Source organism: Annulohypoxylon maeteangense, assembly GCF_022496945.1.
Source record: "Annulohypoxylon maeteangense strain CBS 123835 unplaced genomic scaffold GGS22scaffold_10, whole genome shotgun sequence".
Lineage (NCBI taxonomy): Eukaryota > Fungi > Ascomycota > Sordariomycetes > Xylariales > Hypoxylaceae > Annulohypoxylon > Annulohypoxylon maeteangense.
In genome coordinates this window covers 378643-405889 of record NW_025953257.1, presented here as the reverse complement: position 1 = coordinate 405889, position 27247 = coordinate 378643, and the positions used below count along the sequence as shown (strand labels likewise).

The 27247-nt window shown below is 48.1% G+C and overlaps 7 protein-coding genes across 7 annotated transcripts; 5 read left to right on the top strand and 2 right to left on the bottom strand.

Annotated features, from left to right (window-relative positions):
• Positions 1–1840: 1840 nt before the first annotated feature.
• Positions 1841–4468, top strand: GGS22DRAFT_19814 (fungal-specific transcription factor domain-containing protein). Its single transcript, XM_047966096.1, has 2 exons — positions 1841–2832; positions 2900–4468. Exons 1-2 carry the CDS (start codon positions 2054–2056, stop codon positions 4320–4322), a joined length of 2202 nt encoding a protein of 733 aa, XP_047817992.1. The 5' UTR covers positions 1841–2053; the 3' UTR covers positions 4323–4468.
• A 6448-nt stretch (positions 4469–10916) lies between these two features.
• On the top strand, positions 10917–12325 carry GGS22DRAFT_19792 (carbohydrate esterase family 5 protein). Its single transcript, XM_047966056.1, has 3 exons — positions 10917–11441; positions 11510–11718; positions 11792–12325. Exons 1-3 carry the CDS (start codon positions 11220–11222, stop codon positions 12207–12209), a joined length of 849 nt encoding a protein of 282 aa, XP_047817991.1. The 5' UTR covers positions 10917–11219; the 3' UTR covers positions 12210–12325.
• Positions 12326–13263: 938 nt separating this feature from the next.
• Positions 13264–17839, bottom strand: GGS22DRAFT_164988 (kinesin-domain-containing protein). The gene is made up of 7 exons (XM_047961613.1): positions 17604–17839; positions 17339–17513; positions 17160–17281; positions 16568–16799; positions 15944–16069; positions 14111–15885; positions 13264–14005 (listed from the first exon to the last, which is right to left on the bottom strand). Exons 1-7 carry the CDS (start codon positions 17616–17618, stop codon positions 13964–13966), a joined length of 2487 nt encoding a protein of 828 aa, XP_047817990.1. The 5' UTR covers positions 17619–17839; the 3' UTR covers positions 13264–13963.
• A 250-nt stretch (positions 17840–18089) lies between these two features.
• On the top strand, positions 18090–20014 carry GGS22DRAFT_164977 (uncharacterized protein). The gene has a single exon (XM_047961612.1). It carries the CDS (start codon positions 18498–18500, stop codon positions 19476–19478), a length of 981 nt encoding a protein of 326 aa, XP_047817989.1. The 5' UTR covers positions 18090–18497; the 3' UTR covers positions 19479–20014.
• Positions 20015–20294: 280 nt separating this feature from the next.
• On the bottom strand, positions 20295–22172 carry GGS22DRAFT_189283 (dihydroxy-acid dehydratase; the record flags this gene model as incomplete). Its single annotated transcript, XM_047964828.1, has 2 exons — positions 20295–22026; positions 22093–22172. The coding sequence occupies 2 exons, from the start codon at positions 22170–22172 to the stop codon at positions 20295–20297; spliced, it is 1812 nt and encodes a 603-aa protein (XP_047817988.1).
• Positions 22173–23494: 1322 nt separating this feature from the next.
• GGS22DRAFT_19757 (transmembrane amino acid transporter protein-domain-containing protein) lies at positions 23495–25303 on the top strand. The gene is made up of 3 exons (XM_047966000.1): positions 23495–24012; positions 24071–24895; positions 25004–25303. Exons 1-3 carry the CDS (start codon positions 23664–23666, stop codon positions 25216–25218), a joined length of 1389 nt encoding a protein of 462 aa, XP_047817987.1. The 5' UTR covers positions 23495–23663; the 3' UTR covers positions 25219–25303.
• A 66-nt stretch (positions 25304–25369) lies between these two features.
• Positions 25370–26325, top strand: GGS22DRAFT_19748 (uncharacterized protein). Its single transcript, XM_047965982.1, has 2 exons — positions 25370–25454; positions 25700–26325. Exon 2 carries the CDS (start codon positions 25790–25792, stop codon positions 26312–26314), a length of 525 nt encoding a protein of 174 aa, XP_047817986.1. The 5' UTR covers positions 25370–25454; positions 25700–25789; the 3' UTR covers positions 26315–26325.
• Positions 26326–27247: the final 922 nt, after the last annotated feature.

The window sequence follows — 27247 nt, the reverse complement described above, 5'->3', positions numbered from 1 at the left end:
GCGGTCAGCCTCTTATTGTTATGTACGTAAGGAGAGTGGAGGAACTGGCTGCTTGCCTGCCTCGTCGGATTGCCCATCAACACAGCCCTGTAGACAAACATACTAGGAAACAACGGAGTAGGCGATATTTCGTTCAACCTCGACGGGAACGGGAACGGTTACAGGAACAGCATCGAATCCTTTTTAGATGTTATCAATATCGAATAACATGGATTGCCTATTTTGTTTTCATCTAACGATCTGACGACTCGCCCGTAACTTCTCGGTGACGATAGTCGCTAATAATACAAACTGTTGTTGTGGTCTAGTTGTCTAGTTGTCTAGTCGTTGATGGGGCTATGAGAATGGCTTTGATGGCTTTGAATCTAGGTACCTAGTATGGAGATTAGCGTTGCTAAATCGCAAACCATTGTTCAACCTAATGGGATTGTAGCAATTCCGCTCTGTTTTGAGAGACAGTATTAAAAAAAAATAGCACTGAACACCATTATGTACAACCATAACCCCATAGGGCAGGACTTTTTATGATACACATATGTTACATGTTTTTAGCGGACCGCAGCAACTCAATGTACGGTACCTTACGTGTATCCTTTCTCAACCTGCTAGGGGTTTGTCGTCAGCATCCTTGACCTTGATACTTCCATTCCCCAGGTCTTAAAGCCACAGAAGTAAGTGCCTGAGTTGCCTGTGTTGCCTGTGATTTAAAAATGTTGTGATATTTCGAATACCTAGTATTATTTCGAATATTTTTGACGGAGTGTTGACCAATTACTTGTTGTAAATCCCGCTCCTCGTGAAATTATTATACTTGACGCTTTAACATAAAACAAACCTTGGAATACGTAAACAAATACATACATATGCAGCAGGTATCGTCTATTCGGACAGCTTTCCTCTCCGAGTTTAGGGACAGTTTTACTTGCCTCCAAACTTGGGCACGATCGGTGGCTGCGAGACAGAAGAGACAGAAGAGACAGAACTGGCAGATTAAAAATTCAGTTTAATCCATTAATTGTCTTTCCCCTAAGCCACACAGTGCCGGCTCTCCACCGTCTTCGATCTGCCAAGGAGTCGCCCATAACAAAAGAGTACTAGCGTTAGCTGCCGTCTCGAGTTCGGGTATTTTACTTGATATTACTATTACTCATTTCATATACCAGCGCACACGACCATTCGCCGGAGACGATTACCTCTTTGGGATATACTAGCCCGAGTCAGCATAGTAGCATCGGCCACTCACAGTGTGTTTTCAAGGTTGCTGTCTTGAAGTCTTGCCTCTGTGCCCTGCTTTAGGCCTTCTTAGGGTCCTCAAGCCGCTCTCATTTCCCTCTTCCCCCTTCTCGACTCTACTTGACTCTAGCCGGGGAACCCTCCTCGAGATCTTTTCCTGATCCTCTTTTGTCCTAGCTTAGCTTAACGTGCCTAACCCGCCTCGCTCCAAGCGTCCAGCGCTATTCCTAGTATTCCATCATCCCATCCGTCCGTTCCCTCGTCTCCCCATCTTTTTCTTTGCCCTTGGCCTAATTCGCCTCCTCTCCCATTCCAGTTTTTTCTTTTTGTTGTACTGTGGTGAATTACCTCGACGACGATCTCTCTTCTCTTTTACTCTTCTAAACTCTCTCATTTTTTGGACTATCGTAACCAAAGTTGCTTGACTGCTGCACTCTTTTCCGCCATCGCATTTCTCTCTGATCTCTCCGCTGGTGACAAAAGGAGGTTGCCCACACCTCTTCGACGACCCCGGACGCTGAATCCCCGCGTTTTTCCCAATGAACGTGATTCCTCCGCCTTTCTCTCAGCGACGGGCCGATTAAACAACGCTTGTCCAATTGCTTCACTCCAGATTCTCTCCGCAAATACTGCCGTGTCCCTGGTTTTGCTCTCCACACGAGCCTTGTAAAGATTACTGAGGCTGCATTTGGAAATATTCAAGAAGACGACGTGTGACGAACGAGCCGGCGCATAATAAAACTGCGTCGAATCATCGAATTGTCGAAACTTGGAATTGGAATTATCCGCTTTCGGTATACTCGAGTATAGGGACGTCAGAATGTCGCAGGCCGTGAAGAGGGCTTGCGATGCATGCCATCGACGAAAGGTCAAGTGCGATGGCATCAACCCGTGCCGTAACTGCGCCTCAGCGCAATTGACCTGCACGTACAATGCGATACCACAGAAGAAGGGGCCTAAAGGTTCGAGGGCGAAGGTCATCAGCGAATTACGCGAAACCCAGCGACAAACCAGTCTCTCAGCAAAGGTCCAGAGCCGGTTGAATGGACTCTCCAGTCCCCAATGCAGCCCTACGTTACAACCTACTCCTGGCCTGCTAGCCAGCGAGATGGCGAAAGAATGCATCGAATTCTTTTTCGCTAATATGTATCCGATTATGCCGATTCTTCATCGACAGCGACTCGAACAGCAGTCGATGTATCTCGAGCAGAGCCTCGACACCTATTGCTTGATCACTTCGCTTTGCGCTTGGATGATGTTCCAGCCTGGAATGAACGTACCCGGTGCTGACCCTCTTCTCGAACATCTACCCGGAGCCAACATCGCTTCTGGTATGGTTCTCATTGAAGAAACGATCCGAGTTCGAAAAGGATGCGATTACCAAGAATCGCCATCTCTAAACACCCTATGCACCAGCTACTTCCTTTTCTGCTCTCATTACGCACTCGACATGCACGACAAGGCTTGGTTCTATCTTCGAGAGGCTACGACTTTAGCCCATATCATTGGAATGAACAAGGAGGAAAATTATTTGCAATATGACAATATTGAGGCCTCACGACGACGACGCCTTTATTGGCTTCTATTCGTGACAGAAAGGTAAATTTGCAACCCCCCTGATGAATAATATAAAATGTTTGGTGATGCTAAAACTGGAAATTAAAAGGGCATATGCTCTCCAGCGTGGACGACCTTTGACGCTTCAGGCTTCTATCAACCTTCCGACGATGACCGATGATCCATCGGATCCTTTAGCTCCCCAATTGAATGGCTTCGTTCTACTGGTAAACTTATTTAGGCCGTTCGACGATGTATTCCTTTCCTTATGGAATAAGACTCGCGCTGAGTCATCTCCATCTTACCTCAGTGCTCTGCAGAAGCAATTTTCGGACATGATTCCGCCATACATGAACGTCCAGGATTCCGACCAGCGAGCGAATCAGCAATGGCTTAAGACGGTTAACTGGCACCTAAGCATGCAAAATGGATGCGTTCCTCAGGGTAGCCAGGAACAGATGCCGATGCAGTACCCGATCGATATGTCTCGAGACTTGATGTCTATGACATCCCAATTCTCGACTCACAGTAACGAGTTGATTGGATTACCAATGGTTGCTAAGTTGTTGGATATCTCATCTGCTCTGATCGATGTTTTATCTATAATGCCTTCATCTGGTGATCCATTCAGCATGGGTCCTCGTGAACAACTCAACTCACTCCTTCAGCTTCTATCGGTCCTTCGCAACGGAGACCACCATTTCCTACCGCTTCTTCTGAACAAGGTCCACGACGTCTTGCCTCGCTTGGCTAACCCCATACTTCAGCGTGCACCAGAAAACGCCTGCATGCAGAACATTGATATTTTTGATGGATTTGGTAATGCCGGTATGGCTCAGCCCCCGATGATGACGGATTTCAAGACCGAGCCGTATACGCCTGGCAGCATGCAGCACATTCAAGATATTGGAACCGACTCGGGTCATTCGAATAACGGCGATGATATGAAGTCTCCTTTTCCCATGGTTAGCTCGCCACCAATGATGTCGCCTGGAAATGCGGAATACCACGGAACAGATTTCAATTCCATCCCTGACATAATGAGTCCGATGGGACAATCATCACAACATGGACTTGGCCAACAAGGTCCACTAAACCCACAGCAACCCCATCATCAGCATCAGCACACACACCCGCATACGCATCCGCATCCGCATCAGCACCACAATCTGGCGTCACACAACATGAACCAGAACCACAACGTGGGTAACCCGATGCAGACCGATATGCACGCGAATCTTGGTCACGCCCTTAACCAACCCCCCAGCATCGCAAATATGGGTCAGCAACAACAACAGAGCATAGGCCAGAACCCACAATTTGGTATGATGAATAATATGCTGCACCGACAACCGCCACAGAGACAAAATAGCTTCGTCATGCACCAACAACACCAACATCAGCCATCCCAAATACCGAGGACAGTCGGCGACTTCCACGCACTCCAACGAGCGAATTCCGAAAACGTATCGATGAATTCTCTCGGCCTTAGTCACATGAACGCCGAGGTAGACTTCAGCGGGTTAAGGTAGTAATGCCGGGGATGGCGCTCATCTACACGAGAGGGTCCGTCTTACAAGCATCCTGGCTCGCGATCCCCCTTCCATCGGTCAGTCATAACCAGAACAAATATAACGACAACAACAACGACAACAAACAGCATGACTTCTTTACTTAACTTATACATCATTGACATTTATTCGCACGAATGCCCAGCATCTATACCATATAGCATTGGTGCAAGCATATACGACGTACCAATTTAGCGAGGCATTGCATCTGCGAGGAGACAAAAAAATTTCACTACGGATATCATCATCGTCTATGTACTCGGCCTATACAGAAGTCCTTGGACCAGGATATCAAGTGGATCTTCGGATGTTTAGTGCTTTTTTCTTCTTTCTCGAATCGTTTTTTGAAACGCTCCTTTTAAGGGGAGTTGTAGTTCGTTCATCGAGGGCGTCTAGGGATAAACTAACCGGTGTTTGTGGAGCAAGAAACACCGCGTGTGTACCATTCTACATGTCGGTATATTTTTATTATTCTTTTACTTTTTTTTACTTTGGGTGCAGGTGGTTTTTGAGAGACCGGTCTCCGAGCGAGGAGGTTGGATCTTGCCTAGCTCTTTTACGAGTGGAGGATGAAACGCAAGTTATTACGACGAAGGGATGATAAGAGTATGGGTTGTTTAGATTTATAGGATCGGTAGTAGGGTAATCCGGCTCCGGTGTAGGGGAAAGAAAGGGGGTCGTTGAGGGTGGTGTACAGGTAGCACCGTGTTAGGTAGAATCATACTTGAGAATAAAGTATAATTAAATAAATGAGATGGCTTAATGTAATGTATTGGCGTGAATGTATTTGTTATCCATGGATGATAGGATACCTAGGTAATCATGGTGGTTTGAATATTATTCATCAGTGGACGGATTTCCTGAAGCAATAGCTGGAATCCCTGGTGATATCCACTAAGGAATGCCCTATGAGAGTGCGATTCCAGAGGTAAGACATGCTAGGAGATGCCTCTTATAGCGAGGTCTACAGGGATTGTAGCCAATGAGATTTAATGAAATTTAGGAATTTCTTGGAAGAACATGGCCTTCGCACTCCTAAATTCTAATAGAATTTGAAGTTACCATGTACCTAGATATAATTGAAAATATCCTCGGTGTTTTATAGTCAGATATAATATGAGGGATGCATTGTGTTCTAGGCCTACTAGGTACTAGGTAGCTGCCCTAAGCGCCGTGTATTGCACCTAACAGCGCTGAGCGGTAAGGTTTACTTCAGCGGATCCCAGCACTATGGATATCCTTACCCATAATTAATTCTAGACGCGTAGCGGAAAGCGCGTCAAGCTTCCCTCCACCCAAGTTTCACCTGCAGGTAGGAAGGAACTGTCACACTCGGCACATACGTGCATACCAACCTATCGAATGCAACTTCTAGAACATGTCTAAGTGGGTTTACCAGTTGGGCAAGAACGCATCATGCCCATTGTACTTCCTGGTCGGCGGAAGATTGGACTCTCCGCGTCTCGTGGACCTGCACAACTCATGACCTCCATTCCCTCTATTCCCTCTACAAACTCTGGTGACGTGGGCAACGACTTACCTCCCATCCCTCAGTATCAGGCACAGCCCGTTACCCCTCAGACGTCATCCTCGCCTGTACCCAATTTCTCAGATGGCTCTAACATAGGTTACCAAGTTCCTACGCCCATCCAACCAATCCCATACCCTCAAACGCATTCGTCGGACACGAATCCATACGCCCATCCGTACCAGGCGCCTATAAATGCACCGTACCAGCAGCAATGGCTTCCGACCTACCCCTCATCTTCTGTGCCAAAGTTAAGCACCATAGGCACCGCCGTACCTGACGTATTCGAACTTGATACCGTCTCGAAGCGACGAAATGCACAAGACTCGGAGGTAGAGGTCATCAACTTGCTTAGTGATGATGAGGAAGGCCCTACCACTGCAACCAAACCTCAAAAGTCGTACTTAGGTAGAAAGAGGAAGGCCTTTTCGAATCCCGATGGCCCAATACCAGTACCAAACCAACATACTCTTGAGGGAGACCTCACGATGAGTGCGACAGAAACACCCAACAAACGATCAACTAGCAATGCCACATATTCTGCTCAGTCTACGCGTGCTACTAAATCTCGTACGAAATCCGCCATCAAGAAACGTTCGAGTATGCGTCCGATAGCGGAGCAATCTTCTCAGTTGGGAACGCCATTCTCATCTTCACCGCCCCCATCCTCGACACTTCCGTCAAGGCTAAACAGGAGTTATTATGAATTCGGTAGCGACTTGACGAGCTCGTCTCAGACCATGACGCCGCCACCATCCTCATCTTTCGACCCAGATTTGAATCAAACTCAGAATCAGAACCAAGCGCCACCGCCCCCCAAAAATGTTGAACCTCAGCTTTGCCCGGAGCAGGCTCGCCTCGTCAACTTAATAGAGAGTGGCCAAAATGTATTTTACACAGGTTCGGCCGGCTGCGGTAAATCGACCGTGCTTAAAGCTTTTACCGAAAGGCTCCGACGCATGGGGAAGAATGTTCGTATTCTCGCACCCACCGGACGCGCAGCCTTGCAAGTGAACGGGTCTACTACTTGGACATATGCAGGCTGGACTCCGGATCATCATAAGCGTACCTTGGACGAACTAAAAGGGGCAGCACACGGAACATTCGTGAATAGACGGTTTAAAGACACCGACGTTCTTGTTATCGACGAGATTAGCATGGTAGAGAACTTACATTTCGAGAGATTGAACGAGGTAATGAAAGAAGCGCGACGTAAGCCGCCTCCCGGTAAGCCGACCGCATTTGGAGGAGTTCAGGTGATTGTCACTGGAGACTTTTGTCAATTACCCCCTGTGAGGCCTTTCCAACACTGCATTCAATGTGGTTTCGAGCTCGCCGAGCGGATGACTCCTGATGGAAAGCTCTACGTTTGCAAACGACACGGCGAGTATCGCGATGAAGATAAATGGGCTTTCCGGAGCAAGGCGTGGCAGGAATGCAACTTCGTTCACGTCCACCTAAACACCATTCATCGCCAGAACGACGAGACATTCATCCGCATACTCCAGAAATGTAGAATTGGACGACTTCTCAGTGCGGATGATACTGATCTCCTAATGGATCACAAGTGCATGGTGCACCATGCCACCAGACTCTTCGCCACCCGCGAAGAGGTAGGTAACGTCAACAGACGCGAGTTCGAGAGATTAAAAACCATGAACCACACCTACTGGTGCTTAGACGAATTCATCTGGCAACGGACCCTACACCCTCACCTTGGCTGGAAAGAAATGCGAAAGCCCGCGGATACCCAAACCAAAGGACCTTTGCGCGCCCTCGAAGACCACCGATTTGACGAGTGCGTGCAGTTAAAAAAGGGCATGCTCGTCGTCCTACTCGTGAACCTAGACCTGGAATTGGGCCTCTGTAATGGTAGTCAGGGGATCATTTGCGGCTTCGAGAAGTTCGACCCGAAAAAGCTGCCGCAGGCCAAAACCTTAAAGGGAGAACCAGCGAACGCGCTTTACGGCGACCGCGCGCCCTTGAAGGAGACCATGATCAAAAAGTTCATTTTGGACCCCGGTGCAAAGTACAGGACGTGGCCGATCGTCAAATTCCACAACGGCCAGCTCCGCACTATTTACGCGGACTGCTCTATCACGGAGCTCGGCGACGAGAGGCCATATAGCTTGTTGATCCGCACGCAGATCCCGCTCGCGCCCGCGTGGGCTATGACGATTCACAAGAGCCAGAGTCTTACGCTCGATCGCGTCATCGTGAATCTGTCGCGCGCATTCGAGGAAGGACAGGTATACGTCGCGCTGTCGAGAGCGACGGGACTCCAGGGTTTGAAGATCGAGGGTAGTGCCGAGGGTCTAAAAGTCGGGCTAGGCGGAAACCCTGAGGTGCAGCAGTTCTTAAGGGAGAAGTTTGGCGACATGGATGATCCTGGATCGGTATCAGGATCTCAGCCTCGGGTTACGGAGGAATTGGATGAGAGCCCGGACCAGGATTAGGGTTAGGACTATAAAACGGCTTGGGTTAGATACTGGAAAAGGGAACATGTAAAGGTCAGGTTCTACTCATATTAGGCCTTTCGGTGCCTTCCCTTTTGTCTACTCGAATTCTAGGTTAGATACCTTGTAGATAGGACTGGGTAGCCTCACTGGCTGTGTGGATACAGTTACTTGTGGAATACCAGGCATAGAATTCAAGGGCGACCCGAGACGGGACATGGATTCTCCCCCTATTTTACTATTCACGTGACTTTATATCGCTTTGATTTTACGAGTTCCCTCTAGCCGTGAAGGGTTTGTAAGGTCTAAATCTGAACTTGGTATTTATAATGTACCAAAAATATGGGATATATGCTGTCTCAAATTTTGGACATGACTACTGAAGCGTGATAGGAGGCTACATGGATGGTAAAGGCTCTACCACATGTCCCCTTTAACTTGACCTCGTTATCAGTAAGCAAGCCTGTTAAACGGCCAGATAAGATCCTAGCATATGTTTTCCAAATTCTGGCTGATGCTATAGACGTGCTGGTTTTTTCTTGTCCTGTATTCCGGTGTCTATGTTTTGGCGGCTTTGTGGGAAATGAGGTCGACGATGACACTCTTTGCTCAGGCATAGGTAGGTAGGTACCTGGGTATCTTGATGCCGGCATGACTTCTCTGGTCGTGTGGAAGGAGGAGACGGGGAGCGCGGGTTGCGGACGTGTATAAGACTTTCGGAATACATGGGCAATTGATCTACTTGATCTCCGACAAGGGGGCTGCGATACCGCCTCCCACTTCTTTGGGGGTGCATGACTCTAAAAATACGAGATATGTATACCTATGTGGGATGTTAATATATTAAGAAAAAAGTAGAACCCGGATTTGGTCAGCAGTATGTTGATCTTTCCAACTGGGATTATGATATTATCCCTTAAATCAAGTAATATCATGGGGACGCGTACCTATTTAAGGGTAGGCACCTATCCTACTTCCCGTCTGCCCCGCCCTTTTCCCTGTTTTGCCGGTATTTGTGTGAGACATACTGGTGATCATATTTTCACATGTCGGCAGTCCACCGGCACTGGTCCGGCGCCGTAAAGCCGGATGATGCCCCGCCCGGGGGACTGGACGGCGCTATATGGCACGAAACTTGGAAATGCTATACATCGTGCATATTAATGAATGCGCGATATTCAACTTATTGATTGAAGGAAATCTATGCGTCTGACAGCAAATTCTTCAGATAAACATTTCTGTCTCATGTGAAATCACGTGAGAAGCCAAAGTTTCACCACTTACACGTGATCTCGAAGAAGATCTGACTTGAAACACGTGACTAGGAAGAGTCAGCAGCCACCTGATAGTGAAATGGCTGATAAACTTTCGTCACGTCAATTTCTTCAATTACTCGCCGCCTGGAATTGATGCTCTACCAAAGGAATACAGGGCGACACACAAGTGTTACTTATCCGTGTCTTACACCTTAGGCTCGTTGCTATTCCAGTCTTATGTTGACCCAATGCTTTCAGTTCGTTGCTATCGTCTGTCTAGCAGAACTCGGCGTAGGAAGTACGCGCACTCTATCTCTCAGACTAATCCGCTGTTGTCATCCTTCTCTCGCTAGTATTTCTAAATGTTTCTCATTCCGGAATACTGAATGTCATGTCATTTGCATTTAATGAGACTAGTGCACGTTAACGAAAAGCCAAATTCGAAGCCGTATCCATGGATCCGAAGCCTAACCCACCGGAGCTCCGGACAAGGGGCCATGATTACAAGGTTTAGTAATCCGATTCTTCTCCTATATAGGATATTCATCCATGAAAGAGCTTCATCGTATGCTAAAGACTTTAGCGACTCCAACGACAACTCATCTTAGGTATTGATTAATACCTAGGTACCCTTACTACGAGCTCGCCGCTTGCCGCTCCCCGCTCACCTTCCTTACTGACCTCCCAACAACCAAAACCAAGCCTTTATGGATATTGATAGACTGTTATCTTGTCGCGGACAGCATCGACTTATATTTAATAGAATAAGTAGGTAGTGAGTGGCTAACGATAGATATACATGCAAGTATCTACGATCTTTAATAAATATCCGAAACATCTCGCTAAAAATAACTGATGGTTACTCCCGACTTCCGAGTTACACTGGACCGAGGGACTACCGGCTCTAACGTAACAGTCTGATATGCCTGAAGCTGGAGGGTAATAGATCTGGGGTCCAATTATAATAGCAGAAATTAGCTGGTCGACCCGATTGCGGTTAAAGGGGACCATGTTGAGATACGGGCGGTTGTACTCCGAGTCTTAATATCTTCTTAATTGGTACCTTACTACGAACTCCACCGAGACAAGCTCATTTGATCTGGGGGTATACTGGCACTTCCCAAAACTCGATTTTAACTGGTTGGGACTATTACTAGGTCAGATGAACCTGTTTTCAATCGTGCCTGTAGTAAGGAGCCAATTAAGGGGATATCAGGAACATAGATGCAACATGACGATCACTCACCCACGATCTCGCGCCATAAACCACTGCTATCACGCCCTATCTACGAGTTAAGCTTTTGAAATCGTCCTTAAGCCGCTTGAGATCCGATGGACCCTTGGGGAAATCGCGCGGGAACACGTTAGTCGGTTCTGCGCCTCAACGCTGAATCTACGAGACATCTTGTCTTGGACGGGCCGCCCCATAATTTTCGATCGTAGGGCTCCCTGGGTTCGTTCTTACATCCCTGATCAAGGTCAAATATCGATATAAACTCCGGATCGGAATGTTAAAATCGATATTAAGCCGTGCTTAAGATCTCGTCGCGGCCACGTCTGCCCATAGCCAGGACTGGCTTTTCCGGTCCAAAGAACTTCGGCGAGATACACCACCAAAATGTCGACATCAATGCTTGACGGTGGCTTCGGATTCTCCAAGATGATATCTCAAATATCTTTGTTCCTTTTCACTTGCGCTGCAATGGTATCGGCGCTTCCATCAAGCCTTCAACCTCGCCAATCGTTCACAATAGGCTTTTACGCGCATGAATTAACACAATTTGGCTGCAGGCCCATCATATTCATCTGGGCCAAAGCGACCATAGAGCCTGGCAATCTGGTACGTGATCGAACTTCTGCACAAGAGTAATTGCGTGAATTAAACCGTGCCGCTTACACAATTTCTAGGGAAATACAGTTGGACCAGCGCTGTCGGATGGGCTGAAGGCGGTTTTTGGACCTGCGAACGTCGCGACCCAGGGGGTAGATTATTGGGGCTTTATTGAAACGAACTTCTACCCTGGCGGAGCGCCACCCTGGGGAATTTACGACATGCAACTTCTTTTGAACGCGGCAGCGACTTGTCCCGACTCAAAAATTGTTGCTGGAGGCTACAGGTACTTAAACCGAATCTATTCTTCTCCCCGAGAGCTCTTCCGTGAAGGGTCCATAATGCTAATCAAACCATAGCCAAGGGGCAGCGCTCACTCACCGGGCTATTGAAAGTCTAACCCAAGAAGTGAAGAATAAAATCATAGGAGTGGTGACCTTTGGCGATACCCAAACATGGCAGGACGGGGGCCGAATCAAGGACTTCGATACGAACCGGACACTTATTATCTGTAACGCGGGGGACGCCGTGTGCACCGGGACCCTCTACGTCTTTCCGGTGCATTTCGACTACGTGAAATGGGTGCCTACCGCTGTTTATTATCTCACAAATAAATTGCTCGATAACGCAGTTACAAGGCCGTGGCCAAATGGAAGTTTTATATTCCCCAACGTCACTGTACCCTCGATACCACAGGTCCCGGCGCCACCCCAAGCCGCTGACGCGGTTCCTATGTCGCTTCCTCCGTTACCGACACCCATCATCTCGGATGCCTGAGATTTGAATTTGAGCGTTTTATTGATTATGTTATAATGGTGTTATCTTTGGTCTGGGTGATCTTTCTACGCCCGAGGGGTTTGCGCATTATTGGTTTCACGCACCTACGAGCATGACCTGCTGCGGAAAGGGAGTTCGGGGATGTTGCCGAGCGATCGAGACTTCGATCATAGAATTTAGAGGTGCATAATCGCAGATAGATTTTCTAAAGAGGCGACGTGGGTTATCATAATCAGTCTCTACAGCAATCCAAGCAATAAGAGTTCCATTCTGGACTCGTCAGTTGTGAATACAACATTTTGACGCTTACCAGCTCCTAAAATCGGGATATTATATGTGGGTATCGTGAACATCACTATACAGGAGGCAATTGCCCTGTAACAAGCCAAAATGCCCCCTCCTGACTTACGATAAGAAACAAGACGATCATGGAAGGTGGCACAAACTATATGATAGCCGATTTTCCTGTTCGGCACTTTGAGGATACTGTCTAGGTATCTATGACAGGAAGAGGCAGCTTTAAATAGTTTTCGGCAAATGTAGGACGTTGCATCTGGTATTGATGCCATAGCTGAACGAAGTGAGGTGATTCCGTTATTCCACTACCATTTCTTGAATTTACTGGATAAAAAGTAGGGTTTGGGTACTCGATGAATGTGCTGACTAAACCTCGCTGGCATTGGTGGCTTGACGATAGGTAAATTTTTGGATTCAATGACGTCATATACATAGTACATAGAAAAGGCAGAGAAACATAGGTACTAGGTACATATGTACCTAGGTATAGAACTCCTGCATCCAGGTACCTACTTGTAGCTACCTAGGAAAAATCTAGAAGGAAGTACCTACGTAGGTACAAAAAAGATTGGAAGAGGGGATACGATGTTGTATTGTAGAAGTTCACTGGTTCTTATATACTTCTACAGTACAATTCGCACCTTCCTTACAAGTAGACCCCTTCTGTACCTCTGTACCTTCGGAATAGCCTCTAGAAAATCTGTTTATAGGTACATAAGTCACCTACAACAAAGGTCAACCGAGTCCGACGAAATCACACAATCAGTACTGCACGAGCGTGGTCACCACCTACTATATATCTCGTTCCTCAACCGTCCCACTTCCACTTTCTTTTCTTTCCCTCCACAACATTTTTCGTGTTCACGATTAATATGTAAGTGAACCGTTTTATTCACACCCAAATATTATATCCGATAACGAAGAAGAAGACGATTGCTGCGCTCGTCTCGCGACAAACAATAATTCTTAAACAATTATATTCATTTAAAAAAATTACAACGGCGTCAACACGCCCTTATCTCGCGGCGCGCTCCTACTTGGAGGCGTCGCAGATATTTCGGCGCGCCTGGCCGGACAGGCGGCGCATTTCACAACCTCGCGAATTAGCGACCGGGGAAAGGGGGCATAATCATCATGAATTCAATATAGCCCTTCTCAAGCCGCAACACCATATATAAAACAAGAGCGGAGGGGGGCGGGGCCGCCTCCTCATCGTCGTCGCCGGATGAATCCGACAGGAACGCCTATCTCAACGCCGCGTGCCCTATTCCTAAAAAATTGGCGACGAGAACGCCTTACCAACTTTCGATACCCTAACTTATCATACCCTTACGCCTGACACCTATTTCTTAACCAGGCATTACTTAACCTCTATAATCGCCTCCTCGACAAACCCTATAAAGGTGTCGAGGATTTAAAGACTCGGTTAAGTGTTTAATAACACTGGCCACCACAGTTCACTTCTTCCCCTTCGCCCCTCCCATCTTAACTTTCTGGGCCTATAAAAACGTTAGCCATTGCATCTCAAGGGGAGATCGGCACCTTAAAGCCCACCACCGGCCTAAGGGGGAGAAGAGACGGAGAAAATCGATGGGAGAACTTACATCTCGAGCAAACTCTAGACTCCGCACTGTCTCGTTCTCATTAACCTTAAGCGGGCTTACCATAACAAACATAAGGGTCCTACACCCTTTTCCTAGACTCGGTCTCAGGAGCTGAGTAAGGGTATAGCTCCTGAAGTCGATACCTTCGGTCTTACCCTGACCCAAGCTCGCGAGGACGGTACGGAGGTAACTCAGTGAGGAGTTGATTTCGACGCCTTCACGGTAGATCTGTTCGCTACGGGTCTTGTCGGGGGATTCCGATCCAGCCAGATCGATAAGGTTGAGAGTGCCTTTGCGGGTCTTGATGATTTCTCCCTCCTCGTTCTTCTTGGTTCCGATAATCTTTAGGACGAGGATGGAGTGGGATCGCGAGGAGCGGTCGTTCATTGCTGTTGCCGCGGTGTGACGGTTGTTATCTGCCGTTCGGACCATCTCGTCGAGGTCTTTTTGCTCCTGTAGGAGCGTGAAGCTGTGGCCCTTAATGTTGAGTTCCTCGCTTATCGGGTCTACGCTCAGGGGCTCGGGCTTGGCACTGCGCGATGCAAGGAGATCATACAGCTTGTCTTGGTAGACTTCCAAGTAACTGCCCTCGACCGTGTACTCCCAGCCCAACGCCTTCAGTCGCTCGACCTCGCCGAATATCATATCCTGCGTTCTGGGGATGATGCCATCACCTTTTCGACTCATTGTGAACGTCTTTCCCGAACCGGTTTGGCCATAGCAGAAGATACAGACCTTCTTACCATCCATGACAGATTGCACGAGCTGACTAATCTCGTCGAATACGTCTTTGTTGGTACATTGGTCGTCGAACACGCGCTCGAAGTTGAACTCTTTCGGTTTGCCGGGGATCATCTTGCCTGGTTCCCTGAAGTCCTCTCGCTCTGTCGGTATGAGAAGTCCGTCGATCTTGTCTTCGTCGAGTTCGCTTGCTCGTGGGTTAAACTTGATGAGAGCGTCACCTTCAGGATCCGAGGGAGGTTTAATTCGACACATGACACGGATATTCCCCTTCAACTCTTGTACTTGCTCGAAGAGTTTGTGGCGTCGTTCCTCCTCCTTGATGAGCCTGTCTCGAAGTAGCCTCGTCTCCTCGTCGATCCTTTTCTGTGCTGAGAGTTGCATCTCTTGCATCTTCTTCTCACACTCCAACTGAACAGCCTTGTTATGTTCTTCTAGACTCTGGATGCGTTCGGAACTGAAGTCTAACTTCTGGCTTAGCAGGCTGATCTGTCCGCCCAGATGGCCTTTGTCTTTGGAGAGACTCTCTTCGGCATCTTCGGCTCTCTTTCTTAAGCGGTCGATCGTCTTGAGATTTTCGTCGATGGTGGCCTGAAGGGCTTTCTGCTCTTCTTCCGATTTCTTCAAACTCTCCTCAAACTCCTTCATTCGGAGAGACTGTCTCTCGATATCTATGTTAAGTCTGTGAAGTTCGCGTTCATGGTCTCGCTTCTGGAACTCGAAGTTACTACGAAGCTCCTTATTCTCACGCGAAAGATTTTCTAGCCGGGCTTCGGCTTGAGCGCCGCACTTGTCCTCGAACTCCCGCTGAATCTTGACTGCCTTGTCCATTTCACGCTCATAATCATCGACCTTGGCTCTCATCATTCGTTCATGATCCAAGACTAGATCTTCACAATACTTCTCATGCCGTCGTTGCTGATCTTCGATATCCAAAGTTAGAATACGAATCTGACGGTCGGCGTCGGCCAATCTGTCCATCGCCTTGGATTTCTCTGCCTGCAAGTCGGATCGTTGGTCCTCCAGGGCCGCCACTGTTATGCTTTAGCATCCGAAAAACCCTATCTCAGAAAGATTGGCATCGCATCTTACCTCGTTTCTTGGCCATCTCGAGCTCTTCCTTCACATTCACGCTGTTCTTCTCGGTGGAGTTCATGAACTCTCTGAGCCGCTGGAATTCGGTATCCATCGACTGGATTTTCTCTTCGATCTCCGAAACTACATATCCTGTTGTGTTAGAATATTTCGATAAAAATGGAGCCTTTGTAGGGGAGGGCGTCATGGCTGCAATAGGAGTTTTCTTAAAGTCGTTGAAACTCTTCTCAAAACCGAGCAAAAGCTCCTTTGCCGGACTCTTAGGGGCTACTGAGTCCCTCTGGACAAGCTCAAGCTTCATCTCGTGTTGACCTACACCGCCATCCCCCTTCTGTCTAAAGACGGGCTGAGGGATGAAAGTTATAGGAGGCGGAGGCATGCTTGAGCTGTTGGGAGTCGCTTGAACTCCTCGTCGGTGCTGGTTCCTGTCGCTGAGCGATAGTGACTTGAATTGGTCACTGATAGAGACTTCTCTGGATGTCGGAAGAGGCTCTTTGTAAGTTGCCCCTGCTCCTCCAATGTCTTGGAGAGACTGGTATTTTCGGGGCTTCTTGTTTTGTTGGAGGCTGCTGTGGCTGGATTTATAGGATAGGGGCCTAGGTGTGGATGGGGGCACTATACCATTGTTGCCCTGTTGCTGTACTTCCTCGCGTGTTTCCTGGCGTGTGCCCTCGCGCGTACCCATAGACGTCGCGGGTCGTCCAAGTCTAGTAGTCGACCGTGCTCGGCTGTGTGCGATTTGCGATCGGGAGGGAGGGCGAACACCGGAGCCTACGCTCATGGTGTAGTTGCTATTATTGGAGGAGTAGCTACTGGTGGAAGTGTGTCGGGATCCTGGGGCGCCAGGTCGTGCCTGTTCATCATGCATGTTAACAAACGAGCTAATCCAAAAAATAGTGAGACGATAACGCAACGAGGCCATTTTCGATATTCGAGCCTAGTACATGAAGCATAGAGGAAAAACGAAAGAAAAAACAAAAGCACAACAGGCTTAGCTCGACGGGGATTCCATATCCTTTATGGTCGCCGATTAGCAGTTTCGGGAAGGTTCTCATGCCTTGGAGGCGCGTATACAAAGGCACGAAAGTGTTCGTTTTACAATGGTGCGGACTGCACCGCGACGGAGATTCGAGTCGAGGCATAGAGGGGTATCGAGACATCGAGACACCGAAAAATCGAAAAATCGGAACATCCAAACGCGACTTCTACTTACCGTGTCTCTAAGGGACACACCCTTGATATTCTGCGAAGGGAGGTGGGAGGTGCTAATAGGTTTATCTGGAAATTCGCCGGCTCTCTTGGATAGAGGTTTTCGCTTTGCATCAGATTGTACGGCTACATCGGGTCGTTGTGAGTAAACGGGTTTATAATCGACAAATGGATCGTTCGCACCTGGAGTCGGTACTCCGCGCTTCAAGCTACTGTTGGAGGCGGGCATCAACGAAGCTGGTTGGCGCATGTTGGTCTGAGAATTAGTCATCTCGTGCAGACCGCTGCCGTTGGAGACAGACGTCGAGAATTGGGGGATTCGCGTCGTTGGCTTTTGAAGGCCAGTTGTTCGATGTTGCTGCGAAGGGAGTCAGTTACAGCCATAAATGACCGACGCGATGCAGGAAAGGGATATGATCGGTTCAAAAATAAGGGTGTGAAGACCTACCGCGTTTTCCTCCATGTTGGTGATTCTCGAGGCGCGGGTGAAATTTGGGTACTCGAAGAAACAAAATAGAATATCAAGCTATAAAATAGCACGCGACAAGCTTAAAGACTAATAGCATTCAAGCCGAGTGATACTTAACGTAGGTTTGGAAGCTATACTATCCTTCCATGTAACGACGAAAACGACGAAAGTGACGAAAGCGACGTTGTCACGGATAAGATTGAATGTGATTGATATCAACCTTGAATTGTGCAAGTTTACTGTTATCCAAGTTATCCACTAATATGCATTACTTAAGCTTGAATTGCCTACTTGGCACTGTTGACCTGGTAACAACGCCACTATCAACACTATCAAGACAGCTACTAAGACAATTTGGGGAAAGCTTGGAGAACTTGTGGACCTTCTAGAAAGGTGGGACAGGATTGGCTTTACACCTGGTCCGAGTGTCTCAATTTTGACACTTCTGCTTCTATCAAGCCCGACCGGACAGAAAATAATAAAGTTAGGCTAGCTTTTACTAAGTGTCCTTCACATGCCAAAGGGTACCTTGACGCCATCGCTATCGAATCGTCTAAATCCATCTTAGTCCATATTGGATTACTATTATCACTCTATTCTTCATTGTGACAGGTTCAAAAATCCTGTGGGATTGTTCTTTTCTTACACATCGTACATCGATCTAACCCTTATCTAAAACTCGTTACCGTTTCTGTCCGACGTCAAATGTCCATCTTCCGCACTTTATTACCTTGGATGTCTCGGTAGTTTCAGGGCTTAGGCAGATTTGTCTACCTAGCTACTCCGTCCGTTACCTATCGTTGTCACGATACTCGTCATCATTCGACACTTTAGAGCTTTCGCTGTAGCTACAGCCGCACAACCGCTCTCACCATGGAGAAATACAGCCAATTCCGCGACCGGGGCTCCGGCATCTCACCCTTCATCCCCTCGACAACACCTACCTCCCCCGTATCCAAACTCCTCCACGGCGTCCTCTTCCTCTTCCGTTTACCCTTCTTCCTCGGGTACAGCGCCTTCTTCTTCCTATTCCTCGACCACCTCCCCTCCCTCCTCATCCCGCAAGTCGTCCGCAAACTATTGCTATGGACACTCCTCGGCATCCCGGGGATCTGGTGGGTAGACCTCCAACTCGACGGAGTGAAGCGCGGCTCGCTGTCGCAGCAGCCCAGTACACGGTTCCCGGGCAACGCGCGTCGCTCGATTATCGCAGCGCAGTTCACCAGCCCCGTCGACGCCCTCTACCTCGCCGCGATCTTCGACCCCATCTTCACCATCTCGTACCCCGGCACCCGCAAGGTCCAGCGCGTGTCCCTCTTCCGCGCAATCCTACTCGCTCTCGCTCCTCCGACTTCTACTCCAAGTAATTATAACAATCTGACGACGCTGCGCGCTCTTGTGGATCAGAACCCGCACCGTGTTATAGCGGTGTTCCCGGAGATGACCACGACGAACGGGAAGGGAATCCTGCCGTTTTCCCCGTCGCTGTTGTCGGCGCCCGCGGATGCGCATATTTTCCCCGTCAGCATGCGGTATACCCCGCCGGACATCACGACCCCGGTCCCCGGGGCATACCTCTCCTTCCTGTGGAACTTACTCGGACGCCCGACGCACTTGATCCGTGTGCGCATCGCCGAGGGGGTAACGAACGATTCCGGGGCCACGACGAACGGGGACACGCCGCTGGGCAGTGAGGGGGAGGAGGTTGATGGGGAGAGGCTGACGGGCGAGGAACAGAGGCTTCTTGATAAGATCGCGGAGGCGCTGGCGCGGTTGGCGAGGAATAAGAGGGTGGGGTTGACGCTGAAGGATAAGGCGGCGTTTATTGAGGCTTGGAATAAGGGGAGGAAATAGAATTTAAGATGGGGTGAGTAGAATGAAGGGTTGGGGTTGGGGATAGATGTTTTGATAGGAGAAGAAAAGAAATGAAAAGAAAAGGAGACGATTTGATGATGAGATTGTCTACATGTCGGCGTTTATCTGTCTATCGAACGTACGTCATTGTTGTTACGCATTTTTCGGTGGAGCATGCATTGATTTTCCCTCGCATTGTTTACCTACTTGGGTAGGTATGAAGAGAAAAGGAGACGATAGGCTGGGGATGAATCCGGCGGCAAGGAGGCAGGTGAAGGATTCGTGGCGTGCAGGTGTGGACATGGTGTCTAGAAGATCTAGCATGGACCTCATTTGGAGGTAATCATGCCTAGGTACTAGGTAGGTAGGTAGGTAGTTAAAGACTATCAGATGTTCAAGATGATGAAAGGGTGTATCCCCTATCCAGATCACTCTCAACGATCAAAATCTTGTGTATATGCAGCTCGCATGACCAAACCTGCTTTTAGATCTTAGATCAAACCTCCAGAAACCCAAGTAAAGCTATCCCTCAAAAACCTTGTTAAACTTGAACTTTAATCTTTTTTTATATTACTATACTGTCTTCAAATCATACCTAGCGGATGGGATTAAAAAAAGGGGGGGAGGGAACATTTCCTTTCTTCCCGATTCCGTTTTCCGGACCCGAAAAAAAACCAGACCCACCATACTCTCCGCGCGAAGACATTCAAAGACCGATAAATACACTTTTACCCAGATCCCTATATGTATTTTATATACGTCCGCACTGTACCCAGGCACATCCGCGTCTTATTCATCTCATCTTCGGTATTTACTTTATTCCCTTACACCGGTGGTAACGCAACCGTGACTCGCGTCGCTGACGAGCGCTGCGTACTTGGTAAGTGTGCCTTGGGAGTACCTTGGTGGAGGCGGTGTCCATTCGGCCTTTCGTCTCGCCATCTCCTCGTCGCTCACATCTGCGTCGATGACGCGCTTCTCGGCGTCAATCGTGACTGTGTCTCCGTCCCTTACAAGACCGATAGGACCGCCCTCCCTGGCCTCGGGCGTGATGTGGCCGATTAGGAAACCGTGGCTACCACCGGAGAATCGGCCGTCTGTAAGTAACGCGACGTCGTTGCCGAGACCGTAGCCCATGATGGCAGAGGACGGCTTCAACATTTCCGGCATACCGGGTCCGCCCTTGGGGCCCTCGTATCGGATGATGACGACGGTCTTCTCGCCCTTCTTGATCTCCCCACGCTCGAGCGACGCGATGAAGTCGTCTTCTTGGTCGTAGCAGCGCGCCTTACCAGTGAACACTAGACCTTCCTTACCGGTGATCTTGCCGACGGAGCCGCCGGGTGAGAGAGAGCCGCGCAGAATCTGGATGTGGCCGGTCGGCTTGATAGGGTTGGTGAATGGTCGGATGATCTTCTGGTCGTCGGGTAGGGAGGGCCAGGATTCGACGTTCTCTTTTATCGTCTTACCGGTTACGGTGACACCGTTGCCCTTAATGATGCCTTGGCCGATGAGGAACTTGAGGAGCGCAGGGGTTCCACCAATCTTGTGCATGTCTTCCATCACATATTTGCCCGAGGGCTTTAGGTCGGCTAAGAAGGGTGTCCTGTCGGATACGGCTTGGAAATCGTCAACGGTAAGCTTGATGCCGACGGCATCGGCAATGGCGAGTAAGTGAAGTACGGCGTTGGTGCTACCTCCGAGGATGTTGACCACGACCATGGCCTCCTCGAAAGCTTCCCTCGTCATGATATCTCGTGGTCGGATATCTTCCCTCATGATGTTCTTAATGGCTTCACCAATATTCTCGCATTCCTTGATCTTACTTGGGTCCTCAGCAGGGCTGCTACTGCTGCCTGGTAAGGTCATACCTAGTGTCTCGATAGCCGTGGCCATTGTGTTCGCCGTGTACATTCCACCACATGCACCTTTTCCGGGGCACGCATGTCGAATGATGTCGTATCGCTGCTTCTCTGTGATCTCGCCCGAAATGTACTGGCCGTAAGCTTGGAAAGCGCTAACGATATCAATAGGCGCACCAGCCATGCTGCAACCCGGCTTAATAGTGCCACCATAGACCATAATACTAGGTCGGTTTACTCGACCCATAGCTATTAAGACACCAGGCATATTCTTGTCGCAACCAGGTAACGAGATATTCGCATCGTACCATTGACCTTGCATAACGGTCTCGATACTGTCGGCAATAATTTCTCTACTTTGCAGAGAGTATCGCATACCCGTCGTACCCATAGATATACCATCGGAGACACCAATTGTGTTGAACCGATAAGGAATGAGGCCAGCCCGTTTGACAGATTCTTTTACTACGGCGGATAGGTCCATTAAGTGCATATTGCACGGGTTTCCTTCGTACCATACGGATGAAATACCCACTTGGGCCTTTGCTAAGTCTTCGTCTTTGAGACCTGTCGCGTAGAGCATAGCTTGTGATGCGCCTTGCGCTTTAGGTTGTGTGATGTTGCGAGAAACTTTGTTGAGGTCGGTGTCATTGGAACGGCGACAGGATGTTGTGCTTAAGAGGCGTCTGGATGGTTAAAACAGTTAGCAAAGTCTCTCACTAAGCTTGAATAGAAACCAGTCGTAAACATACGCATATTGTCGGGATGGCGCAAAAGCGCTTCGAGCCAGAGCCGTAGGAGCCCTAGCTCGAAGGAGAGTATGAAACGTCATACTTGGGCTTGGAGGGGTCGAAGCTAGGCTGTGGCTGATAGATCCTCTCCTACTATCTAGTTAAGGCCAATTGACGAGAATGACCTTCCAATAGCCAAATCCAGTGCCCAGGACTAGAGAAATGGCAGCCGGATATCTTGGTGAGAAATGGTGAAGGAATCGCACAATTAGACCGTAATTCTCGGTGAGTCGAATAAAAAAATTAAAATATTGGGCGACATCGGCTTAGTGACAATAGCTGCTCATTGATTGGAGAAGCGACGATAGAATTGCTGCTGTAATCCATGTCATGTCCCACTACACCCCGCACTAATTGGAGATCACATATGACCATTTTCTGCACTCTCATTGGCTCAATGTGAAAGAGGTCATGGCCGATAGCGCCTGCAGCAGTGAACCCCAACAGTGCAAGTGCTCCCTAGGGGCAAGCAAATTCAACAGCTACCTCCAGGGCTAATCTTAATCAAATATTGGTGAAGCATGGTGTCTTGCGAAAAACAACTTCCTTGTTAAATCCCTTGCAATAGAGAATAGTGGTATATTTTCGAATTCGTCGACCTACGGAGTTTCTATCAGGATATCATGTTCCCTTGGAAGCCTTATATTATAACCATCTACGATAAAGCCATGTATCCCTCATTCCAGTCAGTCTTCTATTTGAAGGTAGACGTGTCATCTGAACTGCTGAGGTCCGTGATAGCCGTCCATTACGAGCCGATATGAGCCAATTTAACGCCACTTTGTCTCAAATTCACAACAATATGGAAGTGGCTTGCTTCCTTCGCTACAAACAGCGATGGACAGCCCCCCACTTGTATTTCATGATGAGAATTCTCGGAGATCTCTGGCCTACAGATTCTGTCAACTCCAGATATTTAGTCCGGCCTTGAATTGTCAGGTACCTGGTAGTTATTATAAACTATATATCTAGGTTATTAGTGTCGACTATTTCAGGGCAAGCTTGAAACTATCATGGATACCTATCGACGGTCCAATCCGAGTTCAGCTCGAAGTCTTTTCTTTCCAAAAAGGGATAATCGCACTAAACCCCGGTCCATGTCTTCTTACAGCTGGATTGCGACCTACCCCAGCTGTCCAGCAGCCTGGAAGCTCACTCAATTCTTATCGCAGAGCTCCTCCGCAGCTTACTGATACCCCGCTAACTTGGGTTCCTGCAAGCAGTAAATATAAGAGGCTTATCTCTAATATACCGCATTACACCGTGGTTTACAGGGGTGGCCGATAAAGTCGTCGCTGACAATGATGCGGAGAAGCAAGTGGATCAATTTGATCCAAATATCAATAACTTTTGCTCATGTATCCGGGCGAAAGTGAGACTATTATCAGGCTTGTCTAATATTGAGGTCGACATATCCCATTGGGTATTTTATCAACTACGAAAAGGACGACAAGGCGGATTGAGCACAGTAAACATCACCGTTCGGTCGGGGTGTCGCTTACATACATGCCTCAAACCGACGATTCAATAGTATGTCGAACAACACTTATCACCCAGAAGGGCTCTCACATGAGAAATTTGATCGCACCGGTGGAAATGACTTGGTTGAAGGAGATCGTGAGATGGGGTTCACTGGCCTTGGACTTCCGGGTGACGTGTTCGGGGAGGAAGAGAACCACGATATCAAGTATAAAACGATGACCTGGCCACTTGCTGCTGTTCTAATGATCACGGAGATCGTATCAAATGGCATGCTTAGCCTGCCAAGCTCACTTGATGCAGTTGGTATGGTTCCCGGTGTCATCGTCACCGCTTTCCTAGGTGTTTTTGCTACTTTCACGGCTTGGTTGCTCATAGAATTCAAACTGCGACACCCAGAAGGTAGGTGAAGTCTATGTTTCTTCAGGTAATCGAAGTCTTGCTAATGAAATTGTCATAGTGCACAATATGGGCGATGCGGGATATATCTTATTTGGGCCCATCGGTAGAGAAATCTTAGGCGGAGGTACCATTATTTTCGCTGTTTGTGCTACGGGGTCACAGATTCTTGCTGGCCAACTCGCACTTACCGTCCTCTCGGAAGGAAAGCTCTGCGCGGTCGCTTTTTCCGGTATATTCTCTGCGGCTGTCGCAATTTGCAGTTTCCCTCGAACTCTAGACCATCTCAGTTATCTCTGCATTGTCGGTGGCGCATCTATTATAATCGCAGGAATAGTGGCTATGGCTGGTGCAGGAACTGTTCCCGTCAATCTAGGTAACATAGTGATTGCGAGAGCAAGTGATTTTACCACTGCCTTTATCAGCATCACGAACCCCGTGTTTGCTTATGCGGGGCATTTCATGTTCTTCACACTCATATCAGAGATGAAGCATCCACAAGACGCGATGAAAGCCGCCTGGACGCTCCAAATTGTGGCGACTACTCTATACATCACTCTTGCCATCGTAACTTATTGGTATATTGGCCAGGGGGTCTCAAGTCCGAGTTTTCTTAGCTTAAGCCCGCTATGGTCCAAGATCTCTTTCGGGCTCGCCATACCTAACTTTTTCATCGCGGCTAGTCTGAATATCCATACCGCAGCCAAGCTCATTTTCGTGCGTCTCTTTAGACGAAGTCGCCATATCCACTCTCATACGTTCGTTGGCTGGGGTGTATGGACCTTTCTCATTCTTCTAGCCAATGTTGCAGCCTTCCTCTTCGCAGTCGGGATTCCCATTTTCAACTACTTGGTCGGTATTGCGGGATCCATGTTTGCTGCCTGGTGTAAGTAGCATCTCAACTGAATCTACCCCTCGCAAACATCTTCCGGTGGTTACACTTTGTTGACCACCCCTGGATTTATCAAATAATCATCCACTAACCCATCATTAGACACTTATGGTCTTGCTGGAGCCTTCTGGCTGCATGATACGTATCACTTCAAAGGGGGATATACTGGGTGGTCTAAGAGGCCTATGATGTTTATTCTCTGCATACTTACGGTATGTGCTGGTGGGTTTATATGCGCTGGAGGGATGTATGCCACTATTTACTCGTTACGAGAGGCTTCGATAGCTGGTGAGCTGCCGTCTCCATTCCAATGCTGATATCGGTATCTCGATGTAAGTTAAATCTACAAGGGGTAGGCTGAAATCGTACACCCAAACCACTTGAAAGTACTTTAATTGGATACTAGGGCAAAAAATATACATATAAAAGAGTGTATATTGATACAATTGAAAGTTGCGTGGTGGTCTAGCTGCCTGATACGCTAACTTTAGCGCTCGGGGAGAAAGCTCCTTAATAACGTCAATGGCGGTCGCAACGCAACAAAAGATATCAAGTAATTATCCCCTCTCCACAAAATTACTTCATTTTCGATTGCACATACTCTTTTTGAAATCAATCTCAAGTTCATGAAAATGAATGAGGTCATAGTCGTACAGCTCTGACGTTTTGCTACTTATGACGTCAATGATGGAAGCCTCTCCTATCAGCCCCTTAACATACAGCAGGTAGACCATATTTAAAAGAAACACTGAGCAAACAATTGATGATATTTCCAATCTAACATTTAATCCAATCAAGGACTTTTTACCATCCAGAATAAATCCAATCTGACATTTACCATTTTCCACCAAATCCAAACAAGCAAATCACATATTTAAATCATCCGCCATGTCCAGCAAAGCACCCAGCGAAGGAACCAAAGTAACCCCCGGCCAAAATGCTCCCATCACTAGCGAGGGCCCTGGGTTCATAGATCAACACTCTCTCGCAGCGGAATCCCAATCATTCCGCCAGGCTAACGAAGTCGCGCCCCAGAACCAGCAGCACACAGAAAACCCTCTTCACAACTCCATTCCCAAGCCCCACGAAGGCGGCATTCATCAGACCGCCTCCGGCTTCCTGAACAAGACCTCGGGTCCGGGTACGGCGCCGTCATATGTTCAAAGCCAGTATATTAAGGGTCAGGGAGGTCCGCATGGTAAGAATGTGACGGAGGACGAGAGTATCGCGACCGAGGATAGAGAGAAGAACGCGAGTTTCTCGCAGTTTGGCACGAAGGCTGATCCGGGTAGGGAGGCGGAGCGGAAGTTTATGTTTGGACAAGCGGCGAATCCGGGGGCTACTGCTGGGAGGGGAGAGGGAGGTGATAGGGAGCAGCCGTTTGGGGTGTTGGGTTCGAGTGAGGAGGCTTGAGGGAGGGATTTGGAGAGGGGGTTGGGGGATAGGGGGTGGATTAAGTGTTTATGTGAAAGTGTGTTTGTCATGTTAGATGTATAGTCTGGCTTCGGCTTATGACAGTTAAGTCTACCTAGAGTGAACTATATCGTACAAGATATTCAGATATCATGAGATACAATGGCTCCTCGTATACCCACTCAGGGTCCAAGCCTTGATGAGTTTCGGTTTTAGTTTGCCCTAAACCAAAGCCAGGCCAGTACTGATGAATGTGCATCTCCAAACCTGTGGAATGTTGAGGTTGTAAGGGGGAGGCGATATTTGGAAGGCGGACGTTCAAAAGGCGTATAGGGGCTAATGGTGGTAGAATTCAGGGGATGGTTGATGAATCATCTTTCTGGAGGGTGTCCGGCTACCTGATGCCTACCTCTAGGTGCATAGATGTTAGTTCACCCCCTTAAAGTGAAGCTTCAATAGTAGTAGGTATGTTAAATGACCGATTTTCATCGGTAGCATTCCCTAAGGCATTATAGTGGATTAATCGTTTGTTGGAGAGGCCTTATAGTTCCCGCTTTAACAAGCTCCTGCAATGGAAGCTTAGGTACCTACCTAGGTAGGTTTCGATTCTGAAAGAATGCATATCTCTTGAGACAGTGGCAAAGAAGTACTTAGTAACGGTGGTCTAGCAGCTACCTGGACGATCAACAATACAAAGGCTGAGCTTTTCGAGGTTTTATTTCTTGCTACCTACCTGTTATATCACAAGCAAAGTGTCTAATTGTAATATAACTTTGGAGAATGTATAAAATCCTAAGTAGAATTCATTGCCAGGAGGGTACAATATCTCTTAAAACAGGAGCCTGAATATTTCACCACGACAAAGAATGATAGGTGCGAGACCAATATGAATGTCTAGACTATAACTGAGTATTATCCATAAACTAACATGAA